The sequence below is a fragment of the Puma concolor genome, chromosome E4 (assembly GCF_028749965.1).
Source record: "Puma concolor isolate L17-30 chromosome E4, mPumCon1.1.hap2, whole genome shotgun sequence".
Classification (NCBI taxonomy): Eukaryota; Metazoa; Chordata; class Mammalia; order Carnivora; family Felidae; genus Puma; species Puma concolor.
The window spans coordinates 29805457-29826554 of NC_141683.1; the positions used below are offsets into that span (position 1 = coordinate 29805457).

Consider the following 21098-nt stretch of genomic DNA (forward strand, 5'->3'; position numbering starts at 1 on the left):
GCTGAGGATAGCTGTGGGTGACTCTCCCGTCATCATCACTTTGACAGGTGGGAACCGAGCTTCCTCTCAGCCAGGCCCTTTTCTGCCCTAGCGCCACAGGGAGTCTGCATTTACCCCTCTAGGCTCAGACAAGGCCGGCTATCACCAGTCTTCTGGGCACAGATGGCCTGTGACCTTTCCCTTTTCTGCCTATCAGGACGAGACCTTGGGACTCCAGGTGCATTCCTCTAGCTCACCGGGCAGAGGGGGCTCGGTGGTCAAGAACACAGAGTCTGGAGCCACACGGCCTGGGCCGAGTCCTGGCCATGTCAATTGCTCAATGGGTGGCCTCGGCCAAGTTACTTAAACCCACCATGCCTCAGTTTTTTTTACATCTGTCAAACTGGGAACATAATTGTATCCAGTGTTGGGAGACTTCAGTGAATGAGCGTTTCTGAAGTGCTTAGGACAGTGCATGACATAAATGTTTGTTTAGTAGGGCCATCTGTATCCCTCTGATGCTCAGACTAGACACAGACTGGTGGCATGTAGGACCTGGTTGAGGGTTTACATCACCCAAGCCACACCTAAAGGAGCGACCAGGTTGGCACATGAGGGGGATGAACCCAGGCCAGCTCCAGCCCCGGGTAGGGGTACCCGCTAGTATTTAGAACCCATGCTAGTCTCACCCAATGGCCACAGAATAGGCCTCAATAGGTTTCAGAAAAACAAAGGAGTGTGGTCTGCCTGTATGACTTTATGTAGGGATGACGCAGTGTTTCTTTACGTGGGTGCTGTCGGCATTTGGGGCAGGACAATTCTTCATTGTGCAGGTTGTCCCAAGTATTACAGGTGTTTAGCTGCCTCTGGCCCCCAGGCCCTAAATGTCAGTACGCCATGCAGCCATTGTGACCAGCAAGAATGCCCCCACACGTTTCCAAACCCACCCTTTCAGATCCTGAGCAAGCACCTGCAGCCAGAATGGAATACGAGGGCAGTGTGCACACACGTGCCCATGCCCACGGCAGGTGGGAGAGCTTCCCTACCAGTGCCGGGTCTCCCAGACACACCCCACACTCAGATAGCGATCTTCTGGCAGCGTCCTCTGCTTTGAATACAAAGGACAGTGAGACACACACACACACACACACACTCCTTGTCTGGTTATCTCATGCTTCCTTGGGAAACTCCAGCCTCAGGTGGGATGGTCCATGCATCAGAACATTCCAGTGGCTAGTAACTTGACTTTCTGGGGGCAGAGCTGACCCTCAACCAGAGAACAGGCTGGGCTGGACAGCCAGGGGGAAGTCCAGGCTGTGTCCAGACAGATATGCTTCTCCACCTGGAAGATCAATGGGGCTCTGGGGAGGTCAACTCGTGGAACCACCTTCCAGGTGGGCTAGAGAAAGCTGCTCTTAGCAAGGAGCCTCTCCTAGCCAAGTCCTGCTCTGCTCCCCCTTGTGCTAATGACTTAGGTCTTGTAGCTAACCCACCTTTCTTTTCTTCTCCCCTTCCTTCTTGGAGAAGAGTGGAATTCTATGTCCTGCCGAATGCTCCCCAGCCCCTCTTGCTGTTCCCCCTTTTACCAGGAAGTGCTCAGAAGCCAACCCCTTCATTTTTCAGGCAATGAAACTGAGTCCTAGACGATGACTAGTCTAATAGATCCCAAGATCCAAGGTCTCAAAGAACTGAAGATAGTCAGCTTTCCCTTGAGAGTTCCATTCAGTCTGAAGAGGCCCCTGAACTGGAAGAACTCCTGTTGGCCCAAGATCATTGGACATGAGAGTGACTAACCATTTAGGAAGAGATGGCATCATTTTGTCCGTCCAACTGAGAATCATTTCTGACTCCTCCCTTTCCACTCCCACTGCCCAGACTGTGGCCCTGACAAGCTTCAGCTCACAAACGGACAATTCTAGTGCCTCCTGCCAGCCCCTAACCCAGCCCCTGGGGTTCTGGTGCCTTCCTGGTGGTGCCATCCACTTGACCTTCCTCAGACAAAGCTTTCCTTGCTTGACAAGCCCACAGTGTCTCTCTGCTTCTTGCAAGACAAAATCACCAGCCTGGCCCTTGTCTCTTTGGTCACCTCTTCCCCTCCCCAACACACCCCCTTACACTGTCTGGTGACATTGACCACATCCTGCTTCTGCTCAACCTCTTCTCCATCCTGCATAGCTTCCTTGCCCCTCCACCCAAATCCTATGTTTCTCCAAGGCCTTGTCTCCAAACTGTCATCTGCACACCCTGTTGACTGTGACCTTGTGTTTTCTCTAGTTGCTAATGGTCTCTGTCATTTCCCCCAAATTACTGTGCCTAGAACAGGGCTGGGCTCACTGCAAGTGCCCAGAAGAGTTGTGACTTGCCATGGAACTTTGTGCTGGGGATGGAAATTTGGGCTGTTGTACTGGAATTCCCTCACTCCCGTGGGTGCAGGAGAGCCTCAACAACTAAATGAGCTGCTAGGAAGGCAGGAAGGTTCCAGATGAGGCAAGCCAGTCTGTGAGGGTGGCCCTGCATGGGTTCAGGCTGAAGGGGTCCAGGATTCTTCCCTTTACCTTGTGACCTGGGTGATATTAGCTGGTGGGTTGAGCCTAGAGAGTTCTATTCCAGCTCAGGCTGATCAGACAGAAGCTGCTGACTCCTTGGGAGCCAGGCATGTGCTGGGCAGACCAAGATGAAAAGAGTGTCTGTGTCCCCAGCTATTAGCCCATTTTGAAACCACGCTTCTGCTAGCAAGGTGGGACCGGCCGAACCGGCTCTCCAGCAGGACGCACCCTGCTCTTCCCTGCCCAGTCACGCACCCAGCAGAGTGCCCAGCAGGGCCACCTTTGGCAACGTGATCTCCAACGCCCTTCTCATGAGAGCGAGCGCACGCACACGGTTTCATGGGGTCTCTGTGCCTCTTGGGCTTGGCGAAGCCCTCCTGGGAAAGACCTTCATTGGAAATGCCTTGAGGACAGATCCCATTCGCCACTTCCCTTGTACCTACTACCCCCCGTCAGTGCCCGTTTGAGGGCCCTGGTGTAGAAGACATGTCATAGCTCTCTTTCATCCTCCTGGGAGATAAAACGGTACTGGCGTGGCTGGCCTGTCACAGGGTGGCCGGAGGGGCCTTCACATGCTGTGTGGCAGCTCTGCTCTACTTTTTCTGGGGATCTGGAAGGCGCAGGTCCTCTCCCATCATGGGCTGCCCAGGAGGGGACAATCAGGGCCCCAGGGCATGGGGAGTTCCCCCCGTGCAGGGGGTAGAGGTGGCTGCTTACTCAGCAGTTTGAGTCACTGAGAGCCACTGGGCCTGAGTCACCAAAGGTGGGACTTCAGCAGGAGGAGTGCCAGTCCCTGTCTCCCCCTGGGCTCCGCTCCCTCTCTGGCGAGGAGCAGATGGTCCCACCCCGGGCTGGTCTTCCTTCCTTTCTGGGGCACGTGACTTTGTGTGGCACGTGGAGAGCAGAGCAGCCCCCCCACCCCCCTTCACTCAGCAGCCCTGACGTTTGGGCAAAGAGCAAACTCATTCTGTTTGGAGGAGGCTGTGGTGGGCGGGCCCCTGTTGTGGGGTCCTCAAGGGCAGGGAAGAGCTGCTCCACGATTCCATCCGCAGCACCCTGAGACCAGAAGTGCCTACTCAGGAGGGAACCCCAGTTTGCAAACTGAAGGGCAGAGCCTGACGGATGACCAGCTCCCTGTCTACCCAGTCAGGGGAGGCACAACAGGAATCTGAGATGGCCTGATGTCACGCGTTGGCCATCTTCTATCGCCTGAATTTTTTAAGTGTAAAAACAAAACAAAACAAAACAAAAAAAACCCATGAAAGTTTTGACGCCCATCCCATGAGGACAGAGTTCATCAGAGAGCTGGCTAATAACGGTTAGTGTCCCTTGTAACCTTTAACAGGTGGAAACTCTGAGCCCGCATCAATCTGGGCAGTAGTGGGAAATGTGGGTAATTCAGAACAAGTTTTCTGGACAACTGCAGCCCAGCTAGAAAAGATCCTATGAAACTCCAGGCTGTGGCTTGTGGGTCTTTCAAGATGGTGCTGCTCTCTCTCTCCAGGGAGCTCACAACTCCGGTGAAAGAAGCACCTGCCCTCTTGGGCTCCATGCTCCAAGTCTGTGTCTCGGGCTGGGGGGAGGGGAGGCCCACCGCAGCTCCTGGTGCTACTGGGCAGCGGGAGGCCCAAACACACTTGTGTACCCCAGCACCTCGCTGAGATCTGGCCCTCAGTACCATCTGCTGTCGGAACAGACAACCGTGTCAGCTCCAGCACCCAGCTCCGTTTCCACATCCTGCTCCTGGCTGAACGGCTCAACTGTGGGAAAAAGCGGATTTTCTGAAAATCTTCTCTGGCACCTCTCCCCCTTCACGTCTGAGCAGTGGTTTTTGTTTTTTTTTTGTTTTTTGTTTTTTTAGCTCCTGGAACTCCCAGGATGGGTTTGGGGAGCAAGGACCTAAAGTTTCACATGTTAGATTTGGGAAAGGAAATCCCCAGCAGGTGATTACCACCTGAGACACAGGTCTCACAGGCCCGGGGGCCAGGGACCCCTGAATCTTGCCACCTCTCTTACATGGGCTCGGACAAGTCTGAGGTATGACTATTCTGCCCTCCAGGAGTCCCATGTTCTGTGGTCACAGCTTCTGCCTTTTGAGCCCAGAGGCTGATTCCATTGTCCCAGTAACTGTTCATCCTGGGAAGGAGTCTTATAAAGTTCGAACTTGAACTAACTCCTGGAATCTCAGAGGATACACCAGTTCCTGGATGAGCATACTTGAGGGTCAGGAAGATCCTACCAAGCCACCCACCCCCAACACTGTGCTGGGAAGTCTGGGGGGAGGCTCGGTGGCCCCCTTAACGATCCCATACATACACCGGGCCTGGAGGTGCTTCCAGACATAAGAAGAAGGCCAGAGGCCATGAGGTGGGAACATCCTCAGGGACAGATGCTTACTTTGCCAGAGCAGAGCTCCCCGGAAACATCAACAGTGGAAGGAAACTACTCCCACTGATGAGATAGTCAAGAATTTCACCTGAAAGGAGGGACAGAATTTCACCTGAAAAGGGGCTGGATCCCCAAGGGCTTGTGTCTCACTTTGGAAGGGGAGCCCGTGTGCATGTATGCACACATATTCCCATATGCACACCTGCCTACCTGGGACACACATCACTCTGCTGGCAGGGGACCCAGGGAGGGAGGGTCTTTGGAAGTTCCTTGAACATAATGTAAAAACACCTTAACAGGCATGGTGCTTTACAGTGTGGAAAGAGCTTCCCCATTCAGCATCTTGTTGGAGACTCCTGTTGGACAGCGTTCTGGTCTCCTGCTTTGCCAGTGAAATGTCAGGGCAGACGGCCGCATCCTTGTGCTCTCTGTGAGCATGTAGGAAGCTCACAGAACTCGAGGCTTGGCTAAGACCACACAACTAAGCTGGGAACCCGGACTCAGGTCTCCAACCTCCCTCCTGGTGTTTGTCCTCCAACCACTCTGTCACCAGAGTCTGGTGACACAAAGGAAGTCTAAATGGCAAGGAGCCCCTGCAGCTCGGGGGTGCTCTGCAGAAACTCTACCTGCCTCTCTGGCTAGTTGCTGGCTCCTAGAAAACTCCTTCCCCAGGGGTTGCAAACATAGGAAATACGTGCCCCCAGCTTTTGGCCCATTGTGAGCGATGCTTAGAGACATTTAGGGAGGGTAGCTGCTCAGCTGTGTGACACAACCTTACTGCCCAAAGACTTGGGCCACAAGACCTTCTGTTCCAAGGGACACCTGTGGGCAAGGAGACCCCATGGTCATGACAACTGGTCTGTTTTGACTGGGACACAAGTGTGAAGGTGTAGGACAGTGACTGTTTGGTACCCTTGCAACCACACCTTGCTCCAAATGCATCGCTGAGCACACACAAATTGGGCTGGGAAAGCAGGGAGTCATGTCAAGACTGGTGACTGAGGCTGGGCCTGGAGTTCCTGGAATTAGCCAAGGGTTGCTGAACTTCTTCATACTCAGGGAATTGGGCCACCATGCTCCAAGCCTCGGGGGCAGTCAAGAGGGAAGAGAAGAGAGGGCTGGGTCACTAGCTAGCCCTGAGCTCCCCAACTCTCCCCAGGCTTCCTCCCACAGCATTTCCACTTTGCCCCCAGCATCGTGGGGCCTCTAAGAGCTGATGAGGGCTGCAGGCAGGTGTGGAAGAGCCCAGGATTTCATGTGGACACTTCCCAGGTTAGCCCCAGAGAGCAACCCCACAGGACTCAGCACTCAGCAGGCCATCAATTAGGTCAGAGAGCTGTAGACAGTCAGAAACATCATGTTTCCCTGAAATCATAAAACTCCTAGAAGAAAACATTGTCAGTAAGCTCCTTGACTTGGTGAGGGTTTTTTGAATCTGACTTCAAAGCAAACGAAGCAAAGAAGGGGACCACATCATACTAAGCCCTTCTGCACAGCACAGGAAACCATCAACAAAATAAAAAGGCAACCCACCAAATGGGAGAAAACATTTGCAAATCATATATCTGATAAAGGGTTAATACCCAAAATATATAAAGAAGTCATACCACTCAATAGCAACATAACAAAACAAAAAAACAATCTGATTTAAAGATGGGCAGACCCGAATAGACATTTTCCCAAACGAAGACATACGAATGGTGAACAGGTACATGAAAAGGTGCTCAACATCATTAGTTGTCAGGGAAATTTAAATCAAAACCACAATGAGATAACACCTCCCACCTGCCAGAATGGCTAGAAAAACGTGAAATAACAAGTGTTGGTGAGGGCCCAAAGAAAAAGGGGGCCCTCGTGCCCTGTTGGTGGGAATGCAAACTGGTGCAGCCACCGTGGAAAACAAGATGGAGTTTCCTTCAGTAATTAACAACAGAACTAGTGTATCTACTTTCGGGCATTTTCCCAAAGAAAATGAAAACACTAACTTGAAAAGATACCTGCACTCCTATGTTCCCTGCCGAGTTATTCATGACAGCCAAGACATGGGAACAACCGAAGGGTCCACCAATGGATGAATGGATAAAGAAATAGTGGTGTGTATATGCACACCCTGGAACATCATTTTTTTTTAAATTTTTTTTTTTTAACGTTTATTCATTTTTGAGACAGAGAGAGAGACAGACCATGAATGGGGGAAGGTCAGAGAGAGAGGGAGACACAGAATCCAAAACAGGCTCCAGGCTCTGAGCTGTCAGCACAGAGCCCAACGCGGGGCTCGAACCCACGGACCGCGAGATCATGACCTGAGCTGAAGTTGGACGCCCAACCGACTGAGCCACCCAGGCGCCCCACCCTGGAACATTATTAAACCATAAAAAGAATCAAATCTTGTCATTCGCAACACTATGGATGGACCTTAGGGGCATTATACTAAGATAAATAAGTCAGAGAAAGACAAGTATCATATGATCTCTCTTCTACGTGGAATCTAAATCCCCCCTCCCCTGCCAAACCCATAAACCCAAAAACAAAAACACAAAAACCAGGCTTATTAGATACAGAGAGCAGGCCAGGGGCTGAAGAGGGGGTGGGGGGGGGCTGGAGAAATGGATGAGTGGCGGGGGGGTTCAAAAGGTTAAAAAAAATTATCTTTAAATGCTCTGTTAAAAAAAAAAAAACAAAAAACAGGGGTGCCTGGGTGGCTCAGTCGGTTGGGCGTCCAACTTCAGCTCAGGTCATGATCTCGCGGTCTGTGAGTTCGAGCCCCGCGTCGGGCTCTGTGCTGACAGCTCAGAGCCTGGAGCCTGTTTCAGATTGTGTGTCTCCCTCTCTCTGACCTTCCCCCGTTCATGCTCTGTCTCTCTCTGGAATAAATGTTAAAAAAAAAATTAAAAAAAAAAAAACAACTATTCGGTCATGCATCTTGGGGAGGGGCTCCACTTTGTTGTTTTTCTTCTTGGCTTTCGGCTTTACCTGACCTGCTGAACCAGCTTTAGGAAAATTATCCTGAATGATGAGTTTGTGACCCAGAATCTCCCCTAGGGTAGGTCACACACCACTGGTGATAAGGCACAGTAGTAACTAACACTGAAGCATATAGAAAGCTCTTCCTTTTTCCATTTGGTTACCACGAGGAGAAAGTCTAGGTTGGTGCCAGTATGTTTCTTTTTTCTTTTTTTTTTTTTAACATTTATTTATTTTTGAGACAGAGAGAGACAGAGCATGAACAGGGGAGGGTCAGAGAGAGGGAGACACAGAATCTGAAACAGGCTCCAGGCTCTGAGCTGTCAGCACAGAGCCCGACGCGGGGCTCGAACTCACGGACTGCGAGATCGTGACCTGGCTGAAGTTGGATGCTCAACTGACTGAGCCACCCAAGCGCCCCCAGTATGTTTCTTTAATACTTGCCAGCCTCCCTTTCTGAGCAGAAAGAAAAAAAAAGAGAGAGAGAGAGAGAGAGAGAGAGAGAACAAAAGCTTCATCTGGCTAGAATTAAATGATGATTTGTTTTAATTCTTTTTATTATTATTGGTTATAAGTTATGGTTAGCCTTCATCTATGGAAAAGAATACTGGGTTTTTGTTTTTTTTTTTACTTTTGAGTTAGTGATATAAATTCTCCCTTCAAAATTCTTTTTGAAAATTAAAGGTAAGTACATTAAAAATAAGTAAATAAGAGTTGGTTGATAATTTCATAGAAATTGTGAGAGCAGACTGCAAGTGACTGAGGTTTGGGACACGCTGTTGCACACAGTGACAAGGGTATCCAGATGTAACAGTGTGACAAGATGCTCTGGGCAAGGAGTTGGGAGATCGGGACTCCGGTCCTGGTTCTTCTCTGTTTAGCTGTGCAGCCTTGGGAAGTCACCTCACGTCTCTGATCCTATTTCCCCAACTATGGTGTGCCCTATAAGGCTTCTTCGGACTTTGGCATTCTATGATTCAGCCCTCACTGAAGTTACAAGCGGCCTCCTTCCCAGTCTTGCTCAGGGCTTGGGAACGGACAAACCCCACCAATCCCACCTTCACCCCCTTCAGGCCGCACCCTTGTGTGCCCTGCCGATGAGTAGGAGGGGAGGGGCTGGGGGTCTAGGGCCCCAAAGCTTCCTCTCTCCCTGGCTGTGTCTCTACCTCCCACCTCCACCCCCCACCTGATTGGATTGTGTTTTTTAGCTGAGTTTGCTCTCCTGGGGCAGGAAGGCCTCCGTAGAGACTTGCCAGGGCCCTGGGGGAGAATGCTGAGCCTCACCCTCATGAAGGGTGGGGACGGCTCTTCCACCCACTTGGGAAATGCTGCTGCATTTGTCTCCTGAGCTCTGTGACAAAAAGAAAACTCTCAAACCAGAAAAGAGGTATCAGAATATCTACCCAGGGCTTTGTTTTCATGGCCCTCCATCATGTCCCTGCCGCTTCCTGGCTCGGGCGCATTTGCAGAGCTCGCCTAGCAGGAGAGATCCTGACTCACTCCGGCCCATTGGGCCCTGGACTCAGTTCTGCCAAGTCTACCTGTGAGGTACCGGGCAAGTCCCTGCGCTTTTCTGCAGCTTGATTTCCCTGCACATAAATCAGAATAATAATACCCGGTTCACCTACTGATCTCACAAAGACTGAAGGATCAAGTGGGGAAATAAAAACATGAGCTTTTGTGTAAATTCGAAATTCTGCACTAATTCAAGGGATTGTTAAATGGCAGGGGTGCTGAGGACCGAGTTATCCCTCCTCCCCCCCGTAAGAGCGGACTGTGGGTGAAGGGGTGGGGCAGTGGCGGCCTCGCAAGCTCTCTCCCCTGCCTGCTAACCCCATGGGAGGCCCGTGCCCAAACCTCTGTCTCCTCCTGGGAACTGGGTCTGGAGCTGGGGAAGGAGGCTCGTAGACCACCTGATCCCCCCCTGCCACTTACAGATGAGGAAACTGAGGCCTGGAGAGGTTTAAGTTGGCTTGTGCTGTACACAATAGCACTTAATTACATCCTCTCTTATGCTGTTGTTTCCTCCTTTAGTTGTTTTTAACTACAGTGCTTGGACTTTAAAGACTTGGTGGTTGAGTAGATTAGTTCTTGTCAGGACCAAAGAACAAAACAAAACAAACAAAACAAAAAAACCAAAAAACAAAACCAAGAGAAACAAAACCCCCAGAAACCCCACAAAACAAAACCCAGGCCCCGAACTCCACTAATTTTCTTCTGGAGCAAAATAAAAAAGTGTATAATTATCCTTGACTCTTCCAATCTTCCCTCTAGAGTCTCAGAGGCTCTACCTTGAATTTGTACGTGAGATGGAAGGTGAGACTAGCGACCAACTCATGCCATCTTCCTTCTTGGAAGAAGGCATAATTCCACTCTATGTGGTCAGGGGATAACCGCCTCCCCCTATCTGTCAGGCTGGAAGAAATGGAGCCCCAGAGGCACCCAGCAGAGATTAAGCTGAAGGAAGATGCAAAATGGCACTGCTGTCTCTCGTGAGGGGAGGGAATTCCCTCTAGCGCACTGTCTGAGAAGCGCCAGCTGCTGACGGTGTCCTGGGCTGCTGCCCGCGGCTCTATCCCTGCCCCAGGGAGTCCCTCGGCAGTGGGCAGTGACATCTCTCCCTGAGTGTTCTGACCAAACTGCCGGGCCTTCCCTCCCCCATGAGGGCCCTCACTGCCTTCTCCTGGGTCTGATGCTCCTCAGGGGCAGAAGGAAGGTGTGGGCAGCAGGCTTGCTCAGCTCAGACAGGCACCATGGTCCTGTGCCCCCAGGAATTGGTTACCGGAGGCCAGGGAAGGCTCGTGAGAACTCTGTGGCTGGCAATATGCAAATAGCCACCCTCCTTGGGGGTGATCAGTCAGGAAAAAGGGCCCAAGGGCTACTGTCAGACCAAGCCCCAGGCCCAGGAGCGTTTCTCCTCTGCCCACATCCTCTCTGCTGAGGGCAGCCCTCCTCTCCTTTCACATCTCATTCCAAGCTCAGCTCCTCCGGCAGCCTGGCCTGCTTTTCTCTGCTTGAAGCCCGCCGTTGGAAGCTACTTGCGTGTGCTCGCTGGAACCACGTTCTTATCCCTTTGCAAGTCCATGGTGTGGACATGGGAGCCATTCCCTGACTCCTCTCCCCTGAGGGAGGCCCAGGATCTGGAATATCAGAGCTTCAGGGATGGCTTCAAGATGGAGCCACTGTCTACTCCTGCTGCTGATAAACCCGAGGCCCCGCCAGGAGGGGGGGTCCCAGCAACGGCCACATGGGCAGTGATGGAGAACCCCACGTCCAGGCCGGTGCTTCCTCCTTTTCTCTACCTTATCTTTGGCCTCTGGGGAGTCCTCTCTGGCTCACCCAAACCTTGGCCAGGAGGAGGGGCCTCAGGTTTCCCTAAGAGGCTGAAGTCAGCTGCGCAGGGAAATCGAGCCCTAAAGCAAGCTCCTCACTGAGCACCCAACTCAAAGGCAGCGGGAACTTCTCACACGAAAAGCAGAGCCCCTCCAGGGGACTGCAGCTTGCGAAGGAGGGCCCATCCCTCAGGGACACCCCAGATATAGGCGTTTGCCACATGCTTCTTCTCCACGGTTTAAATATAGGAGCGTCTCTGGCCCCAGCAAGGTGTCTGTGGAAACATACCACAAGCCAAGCTACTGCTCTCCACAGGGAGGGGTCCCCTGGGAGCCGGCCCTGCCAGCTCTCGCTCCCTCGCCTTATTCTCTCGGGCACATTCTGTCCCTCGGCAAGTAGGATCATTGTCTCTTCTTGTTGGGTGAGAGCCTGGGGCCCTTGTGGGACCCTCCTATCTCCCAGGGCTGAGTGGGGGTGAGTCACAGGCTGGCAGCAGGGACACTGAGTTGGCAAACACATCAATCACTCCCTCTTAGAGCAGGAGCCAGGCCTGCTTGGGAGAAGGAGTCTATATCCCCTCTATCTTCCCTTCTCCTGGACTTTTCAAGAACAGAGGCCCAGCAGGCATTGCCAGAGGAGCCCGGCTGGCGTATCTGGAAAGTGACATTCATAGTTGAGAAATGGGAGCAGGGGAGGGGGTCGAGCCTGACTTTGTAAGTCAGGGCAGTTACTAGGTGGAGCCATTGCTGTGCCCGTTTCCTCTCTGTAAAACTCAAGTAAATGAAGTCCTACCACCTTTCCATCCTGTTGCAAGGGTTAATTAACTGCTGTTTTCCTGGTGCTTGGAGATGCTCAGATGAAAGCAGGGAGGAAGCACAGAAGCCATTATCCATCCATTGGTGGAAGTGGAGGTCTCAGCGGAAGATGTGCCCCTGCCCCCACCCCTGCTTCCAGGAAAACCATCATGTAGGCTTTGGTTATGGAGGCCTGCAGCTACTCAGACTCAGCTCTCGAGTCACACAGAACCTGAGAAGTTGGAGCTCAATGGGTCCTTGGCTAGGATCTAATCCAACTGCCTTGCCCCACGGGTGGGACAACCAAGGCCTGGAGAGGTGAAGACCGCCCCAGACCCCTCAGCGTGTCGCAGCCCAGCTGAGACTGGAATCCAGGCCGCCCCACTATGAATCTGACATGCCATATTCACAACCCTTACTGCCTTTTGAAATAGGAATTCTCACCCACTTCAGAGATGGGCAAGCTGAGGTTCAGTCAGGTTAAGAACTTGCCTGGGTCACACAGCCAGGTAAGGGGCAGAGCCAGGATTTGTTTCCAAAGTTCATGGCCAGAGTGTAAGGATTTTCCTCCATACCTGGCTGTTTTTGGGAATGGACTGCGTTAACTGTGGATTGGTAAAGATGATCTCTTTCTCTGCGTCAAGGGCAAGGATCCTATCATGTTTCTTTCTGGCAGGTCCTCTGTAGTACCTGGCCCAGAGCCCTGCCTTGGCCCAGCCACATGGCTAACTGGGGAATACTGTGTTTGAGTTTCTCATGCCCTGTGGAAGCTTCATACAACCCCAGCCCTCTCACCTGTAAAAGAGGGCCACCCAGGGGGCTTCGGGCTTGAGGTGGGCAGGGTCAGTTCTTCTCAGGGTGAGGGTCCCTAGCGTGTTGCCCATAAAACTCTGTCATGGATAGATTACCAACTACTGACATGTCAGTTAGGCAAATTCAGCTGAGAAAGACTTGCTAGTGAATATTGGATTAATTTTCCCTGGTTGTACTCCAGGGGATTCTCACTCTCAGGAGCACTGGCCTCGATTTAACTGAGCACAGTTGAGTGATTCAATATGGCGGTCCTCAAGGCATCTCTAGCCCAGACCTCCTGGCTGATGATGCTTGGCATGGCTTCTCTCTTCTGCGAATCAGCTCCTGGGCAGGATGGTCTAGTTCAACCCACAACCAAAGAACATTTCACTTGATGTGACTCCCAGAACACTTGAAGCTAAAGATGCGTTTCCTGATTTATAAGCAGGAAAACGTTTTCAAGTTGGAGCTGATAGAGAAGGAGATTATTGTCTTAATCCAGAAACATTCTCTGGATATCAGAATTGTGCACTTGCCTCAGCTTCATCTAGGACAAACCCCATTTCCAGTGCGGGAATGGAAGGGCTGGGCCTTTCAGTGCCTCAAGCTCTCTGCCCCTCCTCATTCTGGTCTCAGCTGACCCAGAGGAAGGTATTCAAGGGACCCATTCTGAGGACCCCTCACAGGAGTCAAACAGCTTCCATGTTCTCACCAGAGGCGGCTATGGCCTGAGGTAATTATGTTTGGGCCCTGGCCTAGTAGAGGAGCCCTTTAAGGGAGGCTTGTTTTTATTACAAGGAGTGTGTGGGAAGATACCCTGACCCAGGGTTGCCAGATTTGGCAAATAAAAGTACAAGATCTGAATTTCAGGTAAACAACAAATAATCTTTTAGTATAAATATGTCCCAACTATTGTATTTCATTGCATTTTATTTGGTATCCCTGCCCTGACCGTATTAACCCTTACAGCTGAGTGAATTCTGCTTGAGTTTAGGAAGGGAAAAAATGGCCGCTCTCCTGCTTCTTTTGAGCTAGGCTGACTCCTCAAGGAAAGAGCAGGTTTGGTTGGAAGACAGGAGGAGGGAGGAAATTAAGGGATCCAAACTCACAGATCTCTTGCAGGTCCCTACAACATGGTCGTGGTGTTAAAATATTGAGATGCAAAACCAAACGAAACCAAACAAAAACCCCATATAAAAAGACCATCCAAAGTCTGGAGTAATGAAAACAAAACGGCATTAGATTAGGAGTTAGGAGGCCAGGGGTCTAGTCTGCTGTTGCATTAACCAGCTGTGTGACCCTTGATGAGTCTTATATCCTCTCCGGGCCTGGGTATCCTCAGTTGTAAAGCGTAAACCTCATTGGGGCCCTAATATTTCACTAGTCTGGTTCTGAGAACTGGAGCAGAATAGCAGAGCCTGTTTACCTGAGAAACTGAGCAGTAAGGATAAGAACTGCCCCATCCTTTGGCCCATCTCACCCAGCTCCTCCTTCTCCCTGAGGTTGCGACCCTGGGGCTCCTGCTGTCCTCTAGAAGGTACATGTCTCTGAAGGAGGAGGAGGTTGGAGTGGCCAGCAGAGTATTGTCTGGACCAACGACTTTCTTTGGATCAATCTTTTCTTTTCCTTGATGCTTTTTGTGCGTCTCACTAACTTAATGTTTTAAGTCCTATTTTATTATAAGACTCCCTCTGTTCAATGTTCTTAATTTGCAATATCAGTGACCCTAGATTCCAAGTGGTACAATTATATATTATATATAAATTATAATTTACATATATACTTAAATTAGAAGGCTATGGCTGATATAGGGGCGCCTGGGTGGCTCAGTCGGTGAAAGCGTCCGATTTCTGCTCAGGTCATGATCTCACTGTTAGTGGGTTCGAGCCCCGTGTCGGGCTCTGTGCTGACAGCTTGGAGCCTGGGGCCTGCTTCGGATTTTGTGCCTCCCTCTCTCTGCCCCTCCCCTGCTCGTGCTCTGTCTCTGTCTCTCTCTCTCTCAAAAATAAATAAACATTAAAATAAATTTTCTTAAATAAAAAATAAAGAAGGCTATGGCTGATAAAGAATATAAGGTAAATCAGAGGGTAAAACCACTGCTTTTTAAATATTTTTAGAACTTTCATTTTGGAATGGGCTGCAGATCCTTTGCATATTTAAATAAAATACATGCTTCATGGGGACAGATCTTTGTTAACTGAAGTTCATGTGGTATTTGTAATTGGAACACCCGACTCATAAACCCTCTCCCTTGCCTGGGGCCCTGATACTCAGGGTAAGCAGCGCAGCCTCAAAGCAAATGGCACAAAACCTGGAACTCCAAGAAGACGGTGCCCCCAGATTCCTGTGGAAAAGCAGCCTCCAGCCCTCTCTGCATAAGGAGTGAGGAGTGAGGTGCTCAAAGTGGTTAATATTGTTTCCAGTCAAACCCAGGCCATGCATGACAAGAAAGAAACGAGACTGGTTTTCTCATATGGCTCCTAAAAGGACACTGACAGTTGTATTTTCTTTTTAAATCTAGAAAAATCTAAAACAGGTATCTGGGGATCTTTTGAGCAATGGCAGAACTGCCACAATATTCCGGGATATTCCAGGATTCAACTTGTCTTTTGACCTCCATGCTTCTCCCAACTCGACTGCAAGTTCACTGAGGCCGAAGGCAGATGAATCTCTTCGTCTGTGTGTCCGCAGCGCGCCCAGCTCCCTGCCCCGCCCTGGAGTTGCTCAATACGAGTTGGCTGACGGAGGGAACGTGAAGTATATGCAGGGAACAGTCCTTCGGCAGCTTTCAGAAACTGCCAAAACCCGCTGATGAGGCTTGTACAGACCCACCGCACCTCACCCTGCTCCCCTCACTCCCTGCTTTCTGCCACCATATTGGTTTCACCAAAAGAAATAGAGGAAATCGTGGTGAGATTATCTCACCACCACAGACCTGTATTACCTTTTGTCCTTCTCTCCTTCTTAAGTCCTGGCCCTGTTTGGTTTTGCCCAGTCCTTGGCTGATTATATGCCTGGCTCCAATATCAATTATTCCATTTCCTCCCTTCCTCACCCCCTCCTTCTGCCAAATCCTCATGTGTGCTCAGCTCTTCGCCGTTCCCATAGCCCCTCCTGAACTGAGAGGAGACAGGACGTGCCTCAGCAGCTGCCCTGACATGAGTCATGTCTGAAGTACCGCCAGCGAAGACGGAGCGAGAAGGGTTGGGCCTTAGGGTGCGGGAAAGGGAAGGAATTTTAATGGATTGTCAGAAAATAGGTGCGGGGAGGGGCGGGGCTGGTTTGGGAGCATCAGGAGCTGCTGAGATTGCTGAAGATTGAGTTGATTAGCCAGAAGAAATGCCCAACATGGGCCGTGTGGAGAATTCTTTTTTTTTTTTTTTTTTTAAAGAAACACCTCTAAAAGAGTTCCTTTGCGGTTCTTGGTGACAAATTTCCATGTGTAATGACCCCACACTGCCCATCTGATAACACTTCCCCGTTACTGTAACACTAACCTGTGGGTGAAGTACACACACAGATAGCTTTGTTCCCACTTTACAGATGAGAAAACTGATACTCAGAGAAGTTAAGAGGTTTATCCAAAGTCACAGAGCCACGGGAGTAGCGGGAGTAGCAGAAGCCAGGCTTGAAGCTAAGCTTTCTAGGCTCTGAGGTGTAACAAAATATACCTGACGATGTGTAACATCTATCCTGTCAGCATGATTATTCATTCTGACTACTAGTCTCCTCCAGTGATCTGCCTTCCCTGGGTCTCATATAATCCTTTATACTGCATTACTAAGTCGTTTTCTCTAAGTCAGATTCTGTTTGGTCATCACTCTTGGTGTCAGAGCACTTGATTCACATCTGAGCCTTGATCTGCCGGCTTATGGGCTCAGTCAACTGTCCATATGTTGCTCTGAGGGTATCAATTGACATCAAAAACTCAGGAAAAAAATGGGAGGGAAATACATTTGCAGGAAACCTAGTTAACGCCTCCCTTTAGTCCCTAACCTGTAACATGCAAGAAAGACAAATACTCCACAATTAGCCCCAGCAAGAACTTAGGAAGGGAGGATCACACTGACAATAAAAAGAACACCCAACTCGTAAACCCTCTTCCTTGCCCGGGACCCTGACACTCAGGGGTGACATCTGTAAGCAATGTGACCTCAAAGCAAATAGCACTGAAACCTGGAGCTCCAAGAAGACAGTGCCCCAGATTCCCATGGAAAGGCAGTCTTTAGCCCCATCTGCATAATGCCTCACAAAAGAATTCCCAAGAACCATACAGGCTAATGTTAAAATTAGCAAAAATAAATGAAAGTCATAGAATTTGGAAACAGGGAGAAAACTTGGGTGTCACTTAGCCCAATACCCCTGATTTGGGAGTTGAAGAGAGCGCCAACGCTGGTTTGCATGGTTGAGCCACAGCATTTACCACAGACCTTGGTGCAGAGGTAGTGCTAAATAAATATTTGTTCAGTGATGGATGGATGGGCATAGTGATTTCTTTGAAATCACAAAGAAAGACAGTGACAGGGCCAAGATTAAAGGATCTAGAATAATCTCTACCTGTGTTCGTTTTAAAACTGACCTGAAGACTAATTATCATCAGTTTTTTTTTCCACGCACATTATTTCATTGAATCCTGATGATAACCTCACGAGGACGACTTTGTTATATCCATTTTATATGTGAAGAAACTGAGGCCCAGAGGTAGAATTATCTTGCCCAGGGCCACATGCTCAGTGAGTAGCAGAGCTCCGATTTGAATCCAGATGTATCCAACTTACAGACACTCCACACCCAACTTAGGGCTCGAACTCATGACCCTGAGATCAAGAGTTGCATGCTCCAACAACTGAGCCAGCCAGGTGCCCCTGTCCAACTTATAAACTCAAGCAATGCTCCATTCCAGCATGTGCCCTCTTATCCAAGAGTCACTGCAGGGGACATGCTCTCCTAGCCCCAGGAGACTTCTAGAGCATTCTCCTTGGTCATCAGCACATATTGAGCAGAGAGGTCCCTTCAGGAGTTTCCTAGCAACATTTAAGTTAATCCACAAATGGACCTCAAGAATTCAAACTTCTCTCAAATCCATGATCATATCAGACATTTTGGAAAACGGACTTAAAAATATGCTGTTTTCTTTATGCTTTTTCTACAATGTTCTCATGTGGGACATTTGGAAATATCCAATCAGCCCAAACAGGAGCCTGCACTAACAGTCATCTATGAAATAATGGCCAAGCAAATGGACCTGGTCATGGTTGGCTGGCCTCACCTCATGGACCAAAGCAGCCCCCTTCCACCCTGTATCACTCTTCTCAGCAACCAATGCAGGTTTGCTCCGCCATAAACCCTAAACCACTCCCCAACACCCCAGGTCTTTTTGAATGGACGCAGCTCCTTACCGGATAACCCCATGAGCCATTCCCCGCCTGGAACTTGGAATAGTAGCTGCTCCGGCTGGTGGTCCCATAGTTGTTGTAATTGTCGGCCAAGCCATCATACATGGAACCTTGAGGACAAAGGCAGGGCGTTAGGACAGTGATGGCCACGCTCTTCACTCGCCTCTCCTCCCCACAGTGTCGCCTCTGTATCTAGGTACACCATACCCCATGGAGGAGACCAGGTGTGAGCTCTTGAAGGAGCAGGATAGGAAACGTATCATCTACTTGCCTTCTCCGTCTCTCCACTCTACCTCCTCCACAGCCAGGGCCGAGGAAGGGCCCAGGCAGACTGCGGCGGGGACAGCTCTGCAAACCAGCTGAGCCCTTCCTGGGCTGACTAAATGTCTCCCTGGGCTTGGGGTGACTTGACACCTACAGGTCAGGAGTTGGCCTGGAGGGCCTCGGAGCACCGCCATTCCATTCAAGGGAATCACAACTCCATGTTCCACAAGGATAAGCTTCCCACTGGGGGAAGCCTGGCAGGATCTCAGCATTCCAGGTCCAGAGTCCCAAGGTCAGGGCCACAGAGCCGTGAGGGCTGATCAGAGGCCAGTTCAGGGCAGGACTCTTGTTTCAAACGTCAGCCCGGTCCCCAAGAGTGACGAGGTGATCTTTTATCCTTTCCTTCATCCTCTAGGTGCTCCAGATGGTGAAGTGGGGAGGGTGGCCATCAACCTCAAAGGCCCCAGTGAGGATTAATTAATGTTTTCGGAGTGCTTGGAGACCCACAAATGATAGGCTCCGCGAGAGGATAGAGTGTCATTAGGGTTATTAGCGGCAAAATGGCTTTGAATCACAGAAATCGGAACTGGGTTTTGGGCTGCTGGTAGGGCTACCTTCCCTTCTCCCCTTCACCAGATGGCAAGTGGCCTCCAAAGGATCGTCCCAACACTGCAAAAGCTAGTCTGTTCGCTGTCTCACTGTCCTTGAAACACGGCTGACCGTGACATGGCCATGACTTTGCTCATACCGTGTCCCTTGCGGAGTCTGCCTTCCCCTATCAGTCACAACATTCAGATCTCACCTATTTTTCAAGGCCAAGCTCACGACCTCACCCCTTTGCGGAAGCCTCTTCTGACCAACCCTGCCCGAAGCAATCTCTTCTATCTCTAAACACACAGTGCCCTGCTGTCTGTACCCTGACTCACATTACTGTCCCATTCCCTACACTGGGACCTGCATGAGGGAAAAGTCATGGCGGTATGGTCTGGACATCCAGAGCAAGGCTTGCCCCACACTCTTATTAGATGATGAGCCCTCTGGGAAAAAAGGAAGGTGGGATCCAGTGACAGCCTCCTAAGGGGGAGGGCCACTTCTTTTCTCTGAAGTGATGGTCAGACTCCAGCATCTGAAACCTTGTCTAGGGGGAAGGGTTTGACAGTGATCTTTCCCACCAGATTAGCTCCTTCCCCATCCACCATACCCACTCAGACTCCCAAATCTTTTGGGGATGGTGGGGGGACTGGAGTATCTGGGCTGAGGGCAGATGGAAGAGCAGAGGGGCAGCTTTGGAATGTGGCAGGCGTCTCTGCGTGGTGCCACCTCCTCTGTCGAAAGCCAGCCAGATGACCACCCCATAGCACACAGAAGGGGCACTGCCCCTGATTACCACTCCCCCATCATGGAGGACCAATAGGCCATTAAGGTTACTGGCTGTGGCAGAGACAGTTTGCCTTGGGAGCCTACAGGTGTTGACCTTGGTATTGGCTCTGACATTTGGGCAAGTCACTAGCTCTCCCTGGACCTCAGCTTCTTCTGTAAAAAGAAGGGGTTGGCTTCTATACACCCCAAAGGCCACATACAGCTCCAGTGTTCCATGACTGTATGATTATAGTAACCCATGCCCCATGGCATTCAGAGAAGCTTGTAAGGAAGACGGGGAGACATCAAAGGCTACACCAGCACCTTCTTTGCTGCCTGCCTCAGGTCCTCCCAGAGGTGTCCTGCAGGTCCAGGCCTGACTCCTGACGGGGACTCTCCCTGAGCCTCTGACCTACTGTAAGCTCCTCTATTGAGCATACACAGCTTGTTCCTCTCCCTTTCTCAGAAAGCTGTACCTCCTGCCCCCCGAAAGGCTGCCTTTGTTAGGAGGAGTCTGGAAGCAATCTCATGGGCTCAGACGCCCAGAAGCAGCTTACACCAGGGAAGGGGGTGCAGCCAGGACCCTAGGCATGCATGGTCAGGCCCCAGGGCAGCTGACAGCAGGTCTCGTCTGACTCTCCTCCATCCGGCCTACTTCTATCATCCCTTCCAGGGTTTGGCAGGCCAGCGTTCACTTGGCTGTTGCCCCATGAGCAGGGATCTCTCATCCAAGGGCAGGTGTGGGTCAGCCAGCTGCTGTCAGATGGAAAATTTGGGGTGGCGATGGAGAGTTCTATGGAGCCCCAGGGAGGACTTCTGCTAGGGGAGGCATCCCCGGGAGGCTCAGTGGAGGGCAGGCTCCCATGGGGCCTCTACTCTTTCTCAAAAGGGAATCTGTCAGCAGTGACATCACTCACCCTCTCGGTCATCAGATGAAGCATCTTTTCCCTCTATGCCCTGCACCTGCCTGCCTCCCTCTCACATAATCTTCTCCATGTGGGAGGTAGGGAGTTCTCTGTCACGGAGGCAGGGGTGAATAGGACCTCTGGAATGTCCTATAACTCCAAAGCCAGTCCCTGTGTCCTAGTGGTGACTTTAGTGATGGCAGGTGTGGGCTATAGCACTCCCTACTGGTGGGGCCAAGGTCTCCAGGTCCTTCCAGGTGGCTCCTGAAGGCACCCCCTAAGATCTGTCTGCAACTGGGGGTCAGATCACTTGACTCCCACCTTAAGATGCTTTGCTTGGCTTCCTTGTGAGAACGAGGCTGCCATCACAACAGCCAG

At 50.8% G+C, this 21098-nt stretch overlaps 1 protein-coding gene across 1 annotated transcript in view; it reads right to left on the bottom strand.

Moving 5' to 3' along the window:
* The window catches only part of PKP1 (plakophilin 1), a 48472-nt gene that overhangs the window by 19287 nt on the left and 8087 nt on the right, over positions 1 to 21098 (bottom strand). The window contains exon 2 of the mRNA XM_025921132.2: positions 18196 to 18302. Within this exon, the coding sequence (XP_025776917.2) occupies positions 18196 to 18302 (107 nt within the window). The remainder of the gene's footprint in view (positions 1 to 18195; positions 18303 to 21098) is intronic.